This window comes from Oryx dammah, unplaced genomic scaffold (assembly GCF_014754425.2).
Source record: "Oryx dammah isolate SB20612 unplaced genomic scaffold, SCBI_Odam_1.1 HiC_scaffold_18, whole genome shotgun sequence".
NCBI lineage: Eukaryota > Metazoa > Chordata > Mammalia > Artiodactyla > Bovidae > Oryx > Oryx dammah.
In genome coordinates, this window is record NW_024070202.1 from 105,909,986 (window position 1) to 105,922,133 (window position 12,148).

General features: G+C 44.3%; 1 protein-coding gene across 1 annotated transcript in view; it reads right to left on the reverse strand.

Moving 5' to 3' along the window:
* The window catches only part of LOC120877688 (transient receptor potential cation channel subfamily V member 5-like), a 30,064-nt gene that overhangs the window by 12,068 nt on the left and 5,848 nt on the right, over window positions 1–12,148 (reverse strand). Inside the window, exon 8 of the mRNA XM_040260041.1 lies at window positions 11,645–11,857. Coding sequence (XP_040115975.1) covers window positions 11,645–11,857 — 213 coding nt within the window. The remainder of the gene's footprint in view (window positions 1–11,644; window positions 11,858–12,148) is intronic.

Here is a 12,148-nt window from a genome sequence, read left to right on the forward strand (position 1 = left end):
GCCTCTAAGAGGGTGTGTGTCAGCTCAGAAGAAGCCAAGGATATAGTCTTTAGGGAAGAGTAGAACCAGAGTTACTAAGAGATGGTAGAAATGTTTCAGATAAATTATATGGGACCAGGGAAGAACAGGAAGGAATTGGTGACTATGTACCTCTAGTAAACAACGTTCTCTAACAATCTGTGACCAGACTTCAGTTCTTTTGCCTTTGCTATTACTTAAAGAACTGATGTCCTGCCAACTTTTCTGATGTTTACTTTTCTTGAGAAACTGGACAATTTTATTTTATCATATAGTGAGTGGTTTCCCTTTTGCTTTGCTTCCAAGGAAGCTCAGAGGTCTTTTTTTTTTTTTTAATCTCCAGCTCTAGCAACAAGATCATAGATCTTGTTCTTTTTCTTTATCTTAATGTTCCTGTTGCGTCTGACTTTCACTGTAGAACAGGCCAACTCCTTTTGAGAATCAGGTGGTAGGATAAATGATAAGTTTGTTAATTGTAGGGACAAAATAACACTAGATATAGAAATAAAATAATGGCATCTGTGCCATGTATGTGTCTATACACAATTTTTAAGAAAACTTTGGACCTTGGTTGCATGAAATTGAAGTTGCTCAGTCGTGTCTGACTCTGTGACCCTATGGACTATAGCCCACCAGGCTCCTCCATCCATGGGAATTTCCAGGCAAGAATACTGGAGTGGGTTGCTATTTCCTTCTCCGGGGGATCTTCCCAACCCAGGGGATAGAACTCGAGTCTCCCACATTGTGGGCAGACTCTTTATCATCTGAGCCACCAGGGAATCCAGGACCTTGGTTGCATACAGCTGGAAAATTGCCACCAACTTTTTCTTTGGCTCTACTAAGAAGAGGAACCAGGAGCTTTGTGGGGATTAGAGTGCCCCTAGAGGACAGCAGTAGAATGGTATCAACACTCTTGGGATGAAAATGTAAAAATCCAACTAATGAAGAATACTGGGAACAGTTTTGTTTACCATATACTCCTCCTGAGTCTGCCCTTCATGAGCACCGCTTTGCTTGTTCAACAGATTCCTTTCCGAGCAGGAGTTACCCTGCTCAAGTTGACTAGTAACAGAGGTGTCCAGAGATGCCAAGCTTTGACCTCTGTTCCACTTGGTTTGGGGTTTCCCTGGTGGCTCATCGGTAAAGAATCCACCTGCAGTAAAGGAGATCTGGGAAATGTGGGTTTGATCCCTTGATTAGGAAGATCCTCTGAAGAAGGAAATAGCAACACATGCCAGTATTCTTGCATGGAAAAATCCCATGGACAGAGGAGCCTGGTGAGCTACAGTCCATGTGGTTGCAAGAGTCAGACATGACTCAGCGACTGGACACACACACACACTTGATGTCCGACTGCCCTAAAGTAGCTATCTCCACCTCTCTGTCACTTAAAGTAGCCTGCAGAGCACCACACTCTCCTGCAAGCCCCCTTCCTTGCTGCTCTCCAAGACCACCACACAGACCCTTTCATAAGGTGTTTTTTTTTTTTTAATAAAACCACTCTCTCTGGAAAACAAAGAGTAACATGCATGTGTGAAAGTTGGAATGAAAAGAATAGCGATTCGTACAACTCAGCAGCAAAACAAACAAACAAACAAACAACCAATCCGATTAAAAGCTGGACAGAGCACCTAAATAGACCTTTTTTCCCAGAGAAGACATACAAAGGGCTGGCATTTGTATGCCAAAGGTACAGAAAAGATACTCCGCATCGCTAATCATCAGGGAAATGCAAATCAAAGCCACAGTGAAATACCACCTCAGACCGACTAGGATGGCCATTATCAAAAAGACAAGAAGTCACAATTGTTGACAAGGATGCAGAGAAGAAGGAACCCTTGCATACTACTGTACACTACGTAAATTTGTGCAGCCACTGTAGAACACAGAAGGGAGGCCCCTCAGAAAGCTAAAATGGAATTACTACATGATCCAGCTTCTAGGTATATATCCAAAGGAACTGCATCATAAAGCAATTATCCTCCAATTAAAAATAAATTAAAAAATAAACAAAGGAAACAAAAACAGAATCTGGAAGAGATATCTGCACTTCTGTGTAAATTGCAACATTAGCCACAGTAGCAAAGCTCTAGGAACAACTTAAGTGTCCATCAATCAATAATGGATAAAGATGTGATATATATATATTACACACACACACATATGGGCTTCCTAGATGGTGTGAGTGGACAAGAACCCTCCTGCCAATGCAGGAGACGTGAGAGATGCAGATTTGATCCCTGGTTTGTGAAGATCTCCTGGAGGAGGAAATGGCAACCCACTCCAGTATTCCTGCCTGGAGAATCCCATGGACAGAGGAGCCTGGTGGGCTACAGTCCACAGGGTCACAAAGAGTCTAACACGACTGAAGTGACTTAGCATGCATGCACACACACACACACACACATACATACAGGTACACATATATATGTGTGTATATATGTACATACAAACACCAGAATATTATTCACCTATGAGAAAAGAGGAAATCTTGTCATTCGCAACAATATGGATGACTTGATGGCATTAAGCTAAGTGAAATAAGCCCATCAGATTAAGACAAATACTTCATGGTATCACTTACATGTGGAATAAAAAAAAAAGGCAAATTCCTAGAAAAAGAGAGTAGAAAAGTGATTGCCAAGGGCTGGGGGCACAGACAAAATAAGGAGAGATTGGTAACAGGATGCAAAATTTCAGCCATAAGAGGAATAAGGCCTGATGGTAAAACAAGGTGATTATAGTTAATTACACTGCATTATACAACTGAAATTTGCTAGGAGAGCAGAACTTAATTATTCTCACAAAAATAAATAAACATGTGAGGTGATGAATGTGTTAATAGATGAGAGGAATCCTTTCACAATGTATATGTATATCAAATCCCTGCGATGAACACTTTAAATATCTTACAATATCAATTGTCAATTATATCACAGTAAAGCTGAAAAATAATGATAGTAGTGAACTTTTAAAACATTTTCCTTTTCTTTGATTTCGAGAGGAATTCTAGTATTTCACACTCATGTGTAATATTGGCTCTTGTTTGGAAGAGATACTCTTTTACAAAGTGGAGAAAGGTTTTAGTGTTTTAAAAATGGACAGGGGTACTGAATTATAATGAATGACTTTCCGAGATCTGTTAAACTGACAATCAGAATTTCCTTTTCATCAACCACCCTTGCACTTCTAGAATTAAACCCTAAACTCAAAGTGGTAATAAGTTTTTCTTTGAATTTTTCAGAATTTTACTGTTTGGGGATTGCATTCAAGATTTCCTATCTACAAGGAAAGACCCATCTGCAGCTCTCTAGATTTGTGGTGCTTATGAAAAGGTTTGGGGACCAAGGGTATGTTTAGTAAAGTGAACTAATTGTAAATTCACTTTACTAAAGTCCTGTTCATTTAGCCTCCCAAATTCTCTCAAACACTCCACTGGCTCTCAATCCATAGCACCACTGCCTTAAAGCAAACCCATGGTGCCCTGTACCCACTGCCCGCTCATTCAACCCACTCCTTACCTTGTTTCAAATGCATATATCACGACCTGGTTTCTCTGCTTAATACCTTTCCTAGTTCCAGCATGTCTTTGGAATAAAAATGAGGTGGGGGGGGAGATGGGAGTGATGAGTATTCTCTAAATCTGTATCATAGTAGAAATTCAGCAGCTAATGTCTAAATTTAGTTAATAAATAGATAGAAGTGTATTATTCAGTGGTACAGAGGTAACAACAGGGACCCTAAAGAGGTAACAACTGGTTGCCTCCAAGAAGTAAGGCATGAGTGAGGTGGGCAGGCCAGTGCGCTGGTGGTCTTCATTATACTTGCCACTGGATTTTTTAAGTCATGGGCATGTATTCTTTACTCGAAGTGCACACTGTGAAACAGGAATGAAAAATATTCAGACTACCAAGCGTGATGCCCAGAACCCTTGCTAGGGTTGCACATGTGTTCTTTTACTTAGAATTGTGCTTTGTGAGATAAGAGTAAAAACTAAGGGACTTCACTGCAGGTTTAGTGGTTGAGACTCTGCACTCCCATTGCAGGGGGCGCAGGTTCAATCCCTGGTCTGGGAGCCAAGATCCCACATGCCATCAGGTGAGGCCAAAAAAGAGAAAAAAAGTTTCTTCTTTTTCCTCTATTTTTAAAACATAAGACTCAGCACAATGGCTTTGCTGGTCTGGTTCCTGCTCTGGGTCCCCATACTCTGTGTCAGCTCCAGCCATGTTGATTACTAGGGTCCTCAACTGGTAAGACAGGTCTCCATATGAACTGTGCCCTATTCTCAGAATGCTTTCCTCCACCAGAGTTTTCTGATTCACCATTAACCTTAAGACCCAGGTCACAGCATTCCACCTGGGTCTCCTTCCCTGCCCGTCTGCCCAGATCAGCTGTCTCCTTGCAGGAACACGATGTCAGCCTCCGGTCATAGCCCTTCCCCAGCACACTGCAGTCATCTGGACGTTTTCTGTCGCACCAGGAATCTTAGCGTTCCCTTAAAGCAGGGACCTCTAACTCCTTTTTATCCACAATGCACACACAATAGATGCTGCATTCACAAGGAAAGAAGGAGAGAAGGAAGCAGGTAAACAGACAGGCGCTTGCTGAGCATGATCTAAGAGCTGGAGGGAGGCAGAGGGGAACCAGGAAGTGAGAGCAGGGAGGTAAATGGAGAAAGGATGATGACGAACTGGGCTCGCCTGGAATTTCCAGATTCCTAGCTCAAGGTCACCTAAGCAGGCTTAGTTAATAATGCACTGAGAAAATTCTACCCCCAGCTCCTTTAAAAAATAAGCGTCTTTCAACAATGACTAGAGTTCTTAACCTCTTTGTATGGCTTAGAATTTCAGGAGTTGTCAACGGACAGAGCCCCTTGGAGGCTGACCGGCCTTACTTTTAAGAATCGGCTTACAGAGAGTGTCCTGCTCACCAGCTTGTTGAGCTCATTGTCTTGAAGGAAATGCCCAGAGAAGGGTGGGCCTAGCAGGGCCCAGGTACCACTGTGGGGAAGGGTGGGGAGCAAGTGCAACCTCTAGGAGGGGGAAGGCACTGGAAACAGTTGTCAGACCCCATCTGAGGCCCTCTCCTTCCCCAAGATTCTTGCAGAGGAATGAAGCTCCCAGAAAGAGACCTGCTTGGTCATCATTCATACAATCATTCCTCTCATCTTCTAAACTGTGAGGGGATTCCTAACCAGGTTGTCCATCAGAATCAGCTGCGGGGGGTGGTGGTACTTGTGATCTAGTGGATGAGACTCCATGCTCCCAATGCAGGGAGTCCAGGTTCGATCCCTGGTTGGGGAACTAAGCAACTGCAACCAAGCACACGTGCTGCAACTACTAAGCCCGCACCTGCTCACTGCAAAACTAGAAAAGCCCGAGCGCCACAGTGAAGACTCGGTGCAGCCAAAATATATACATACACATACACACACATACATTCACATACAAACACATACATACATACACACACACACACTCACATGCAAACACATACAAATACACATACACACATACACATATACACACATACACATACACACATACACACACATTCAACACACACATACACATACACACATACACACATACACATACATTCACATACACACACACACACACATACATTCACACACATATACATACATACCTACATATAAGAATCGGCTGGGAAGCTTTGTCACAACACATATGCCTGGGCCAACCCTGGAGACTCTAATTTGGTGCAAGAATCAAGCATCTTTTTTTTTTTAAGATGCAGATCCTCACGTGAGAACCACTGGGCCAAAAAGGGAGGAAGATCTCATGGTTACCTTAGAAGTCTACCTTCCAGGGGCTTATTTTGTGTCCTACTCTGTGTTTTTTCAGGAAGATTAAACCAACAGATGTCTTCTCTCTACAGAGACATCCTTATCCATTCCCACAGAAGCAGGATTTACCCTAGCCACCAAAAGGTTAATCACATAAAAACTGGGGCCCATGTTGATCAACAACAAGCTGAAGAATTGATGCTTTTGAACTGTGGTTCTGGAGAAGACTCTTCAGAGTCCCTTGGACTGTAAGGTGATCAAACCAGTCAATCCTAAAGAAGATCAGTCCTGAATATTCATTGGAAGGACTGATGCTGAAGCTGAAGCTCCAATACTTTGGCCACCTGATGTGAAGAATTGACTCATTGGAAAAGACCCTGATGCTGGGAAAGATTGAAGGCTGGAGGAGAAGGGGATGACAGAGGATGAGATGGTTGGATGGCATCACTGACTCAATGGACGTGAGTTTGAGCAAGCTCTGGGAATTGGTGATGGACAGGGAAGCTTGGTATGCTGCAGTGCATGGGGTCACAAACAGTCGGACATGACTGAGTGCCTGAACTGAACTGAACTGAACTGATGATCAACACTAGAGCACAGGCAGTAGCTCAGTGGCTAGAGGTCAGAGGCAACTCCATGTCTGACTGACTCCCCACTCCTGCACTCCGGCACAGCACCTCTTATCTTGCGGGGGAAATATCAGGTGTGCCCAGGTACAGGTGAGTGTGGCAGGAGCTGGCTACCTATCGAAGCCTGGAAACAGGAGTTCCTCAAGCAGTGGGTCCCTCTGAGGAAGAAACCTGGAATTCAGCATATTTCTCTGGAGGGAGAAATGACCTGGGTTTGTATTAAAGTTGAAGCTTCTGAAGTGAAGCAGACCGGAAGCCCAACCAGCACTGCCCTTACTAGCCGAGCATCTTTACCAAAGTACTTAACCTCTCACGACTTCAGATTCACCATCTTTAAAATGGTTATAAGAATTTCATTTACTTATGAGGGCATCTATGAGGATCACCCAGTATAATACTTTAGCAACCAAAATGCGATCCGCAGAATCACACCAGCCTCACCCAGCAGCGAGTCAGAAATGCAGAAACTCGGGGCCTACATCAGCTTTCCTCTCTGAATCTGCCCTTTCACAAGATCTCAGAAGTACCAGCAAATGCATGGCAAGTGTTCAAAGCCAGCTCCCAATAGATGTTATTTTTACCTCCCGGGCTCTCTGCTTCTCCCACCTCTGTCTTCTCTTTAATTTGCTGTACTTGTTCCAAAGGGAGTTGGATAGGACCCCCAAGTAAAACAGTGTCGAGCTGGCGTACAGCTGGGTTTCAAATAACTGTGGTACTTTGAATAGCGGAGTTTGTGAGGAATTGTGACATGTAGGAAAAGCAGTCTCCCTGACCATGACAGGTAGAGAATGATTTCAGATAAAAAGAACCCATGAGTCACTCCGGCCACGCCCTCTCCCTGACTACCTACGTCCCATCCACTGTATAGTAGTGATGATTCTACCTTCAGTAAGTGCCCTGATGCCAGCCCTTTCTCTCAAGTCTCCTCATCACATTTTGAGGTCAATCCACCACTACTCTCTTCCTTCACTGAGCTGTAATAGCCTCTTAGCTGGTCCCCCACATCTTCCCTGGTCCCCTCAAACCTGTTCTCCACCCTACAAACGGAGACACTGTTCTGAAACAAAAATATTATCAAGTGTCTCCCCTGTTTAAAATTCTGAGCCCCCCATTAACTTTAGGATAAAAAGTAAAATCCTTGGGATGGCCAGCAACGTCCTACATGATTGGGGAAAGATCTGCCTGCCTAGTCTGGAGGCTCCTGCCCCAGCTCCCTCTATTCTAGCCAGTCTTCTTTCGGTTCCTAGACATTCACAAGACTCTTCCTGCCCCAGGGCATTTGTATATGCATTGTCTCTGCCTAGAATTCACTTTCCACCTTGAATTCACCAGTGCACGCATGCTCAGTTGTGTCTGACTCTTTGTGACTCAATGGACTGTAGCCTGCCAGGCTCCTCTGTCCATGGAAATTTCTAGGCAAGAATACTGTAGTGGGTTGCCATTTCCTCCTTCAAGGAGTCTCTCAGCATCCTGTCTTCTGATCATAAGAAAAACTCATGCAAATTGTTAACAATCAGTTTGCATTGAAATATCTATTCATTTCGGAGAAGGCAATGACACCCCACTCCAGTACTCTTGCCTGGAAAATCCCATGGATAGAGGGGCCTGGAAGGCTACAGTCCATGGGGGTCGCTGAGGGTCGGACACAACTGAACGACTTCATTTTCACTTTTCACCTTCATGCACTGAAGAAGGAAATGGCAACCCACTCCAGTGTTCTTGCCTGGAGAATCCCAGGGACCGGGGAGCCTGGTGGGCTGCTGTCTATGGGGTTGCACAGAGTCAGACATGACTGAAGTGACTTAGCAGCAGCAGCAGCAGCATCTATTCATTTAATTAATGTCAATCAGTCTGCAAATGCCAAAAGGCAGAGGTGAAGTGTGTTTTGCTCAGACCAGGTTGAGTTTCCAGTACCTACAATAATGCTTGGGGCACCCTAAGGCTCTCAGTAGTGGTTTGTTTAATGAATGAATTAGCAAAGTAATTTGAAGCAAAGGGCATTGGAGAGATCAAGGAAAATCATCAAAACACAGAAAGGAAATCTGATGATGGGAGATCAATACCCTCTTGCTGAACAGCAAATCAGGGGTCTAAACAATCAGAGTGATTGGTTTCACCTTAGAAAGTTTAGCAGATCTCAAGCCAAGCTGAGTATGAGAATCAATCAAGGAATTTCTTTAAAATACCACTGCCTGGGGCCACTATTTCAGACATTCTGATGCCTCAGCTTAGGGATCCATAATTTTTTTTTTTTTTAACCAGACTTCCATGTTTCTAATGTGTCAGTGTTGTTTAGTCGCTAAGCTGTGTCCCACTCTTTGTGACCTCAGGGACTGTAGCCCATCCGACTCCTCTGTCCATGGGATTTCCTAGGGAAAAATACTGGAGTGGGTTGCCATTTCCTTCTCCAGGGGGTCATCCCAACCCAGGGATCAAACCTGCATCTCCCACATTGGCAGTTTCTTTAGCACCAAGCCACCGAGGAAGCCCTAATAAGTAGTCTTGGTTAAAAAACTACTGATCTAGCAAGACATAGGCTCTGCTCAAGTCAAACAGCTATTTGGTTTTAGAGTTAGGGCTTAAATCTAAGCCACCTAATCCCAGACTTTGAACTTTCTGCTCACTTGGCAGTCGAGGAGAACTAGGATTATAATGCACTTTGTTCTGCCTAAACCAAGTAAACACTGAATGAAGACAAGAAATTAACTCATTAATTTAGAGAGTTCTTGGGAAGTCCGGGAATAGCATAAATTTTATGGCTGAGCAATGAAGCATCCTAGAGTGAAGACATTTCTTAGAATATCTCCAAAACTCCACCCTTTCCTATGACTGCTTTTGCCTAGTTTATGCTACCTTGTATAAATAAAGGAGTATTTTCTTTCCTTTCCAGTGTTTTGAGATAGTGCTCTGGGCTACTGTTGTGGAGTCCAGCAACTTTTCTAGATCCCATGAGACCCACAGAGAAAATCCTACAGTGACTGAGAGCTCTGTGTGTCCAGATTTATTAAATATAAAAGTACTCATTTATCTAAGAAAAAGCTTTGTAGGGTAATTAATATGGCAACAACTGCATTAATCAAGTCAAGACCCTATGTTGGTACATTTTCATATTTCTAAGACTCTCAAGTAATAGAAATGTAGAAAAAAAGAATTCTATATTATTCAATAAATGTGGTGCATCATGAAAGCAGAATCTTTCAAGTCATGGTGATAAGTTTGGGAGCTCCTGATCTAATCCGAATTGACTTCCTACTAAGAGGATTATGGGCCCCATCAGCTCAGGACCAAGGCCCAAGAGCTCATGCCAAAAAAACACAGACCTTCGCTGATGCTCTTCCCCATTCAAACTGCTCACAGCTACTTTCTTAAGCCCCACCTACCCAACCAAGAAAAGAATATTTGAAAGTCATGAGTCTTCTATTTGGGATAATGTAGATTTTATCAGAGTGAGCAAAAGGGTAAAAATGCTGAAGGGGGAAAAGAAAAGAAAAAGAGAGATGGAAAGAAATTTAGAGCACTTAGCTATAATTATGCTTCATCTTGTCCTGAGGCAAGGGGAAGTAGCTGCTAATAATTTAGACTATCTAGACTATCTGGGTCAAAGGAACATTATGTTCACAGGGACATAACTAGTCTTCCCCCAGAGAGAAAGAGACACGGTGGTAAGAAGAAAGTAAGAAAGAAGAAGGAGTCTTGGTGGTAATCAGTTGCTCAGCATCACCCAACTCTTTGGCTAGAAGGCTATCTACATTCTGGATCTGCATTCTAGATCCAGAAAATCCCCCCAGTCAGCCTGAAACAAAGGAAGGCTGGCAAAGAGTGCATCTGAGGAATCAGAGTCAGGAACACTGGAAATGTCCAGCCACCCCCAGGTTTATCCATTTCCTTCATTGTTGTCGCTGGCCCATCTCAGTTGGCCATCCCTTCCATGTCCTTATTTCCTGGTGTATGGTCTCCATACCAGGGACAATCTTCATGTCCCGTTTGAGACGCAGGGAACCCAGCTTCCCCTGAATGCACCTATGCCCACCTCGAACAAGGCAGCCCCACCATACTCAGCCTTGTGTTCTGCAGGCAGCAAACCCTGCTTTGTGACAGTCAGAGGCTCTGGACACATGGGCACACTGTATATACACCAAGAAGCAGTTCTAAAAGCTTAGAGTGATTTGACCTACTTCAGCATTTAGTAAGGCTCTTTGCCCTGTCCTTTCTTGGAGTATCCACTGCCTTTGAGCTAACTCGACTCAGGTTATTTGTTCCTTAACTCCTCCAAACTGCCCCTCTCCAAGTCCAGGTTGAGCTATACCTCTAGGGGACTCATTCTGCATTGAGCATAAATCTCTAGCCATTGAGCTCTTACTTGCCTGGCAAAATTGTTCCCCCCGTGTCTTTTGCTTTCTGCCCACATGCCTGCACTCCCTTTTAGGTATTTTCAGGTCACTAGGACAAGAATTTTGGTTACCTATTAAATGAACCCAGTGTTGAATGTATATGCCTAGAAGCACTCATGAGAGCCTGCTCATTCTGTCACACCAAGGAGTCTCCCTTCAACAGCAGACCTGGACATCTACTCCACATCTCTACTCAGCTGTTCTCACCCCAGGTCTCTGAAGGTGACTCACAGAATGGCAAGCTAACCAGAGTAAAAGGGACCCCAGGGACTATTTCCTTCTAACTGCTACCCAATCTAGGCATCCTCTGCAGCACATTTGACAGGTGGTCAGACAGCTGATACCTCACTTTCAATGCACTCATATTGACTGTGTTCAGAAGTGAATGCAGGTCAGAAGAATGTCTGTGTTACCCTAACAGATTACAGGCACACTCAGAAAATGGACCTGGAGCACACTCTTCCTCCCTTTAGAACAACAAAGCTTCTGTTGAAGGTCACATTTACAAAGGTCTGGTCTACAGACCTTTGTGAGTAACAAGGGATTTTACAAAGGTACAGGTAAACTAAGCATTCTTCCAAAGTTCACAAGAAAGCCATCACTCCCTGGACAAGTCCACTTGTATTCATTAAGCCCCAGCTTTGGTCCCGTTAACTCCTGCCGAATTTCTGTCCAGCTGATCAGGAGCCTTCCCCTGCCAGAGTCAAGGGAGTGGCATATTTCCTGGGCAGCGTGGCTCTGGTTTCCAGTGCCATCACCCCATGCTATCAGCCCCTCTTATCCCCTCTAAGAGTCACCTGGAGCAGCTTCTGCTGGAATATGGTGATGTCTCGGGAATCTGTGCAGTTGCCACTGCGGGCCTTGAGAGGACGGTGGATGCAGCACATGGTGAAGCAGATCATATAGAGCACATACAAGGCTCCCAGGATGCAGAAGTAAGGCCGCCCGTACTTCCTCCACTTGAAGTTCACCAGCTGCTTCACTGGGGTCTGCTCCAGGATCTGACGAGCCTGCCGTAGAAGAAGAGGGCAGCAGGGGATGACCAACATAGTGAGTTGCAGCACCAGGTTCCGCACAGGGTCCCAGACAGGCGGCGTCATGATCAGCACAAATGTCATCCATTCAGCTCATCTTTTCATTCATTTCTTTTACAGACGACTAGTCAGTTTCTACTGTGCGGTGCCTCGTGCTAGTGCTGCAGATAAACCATGGCAGAAGTAAGTGCCAGGGTCTCTGAGCTCCTCAGAGGCTCTGAAGGATGAGACATAGATGGCTGAGATAGTTGAGTGAATGGAGAGTTA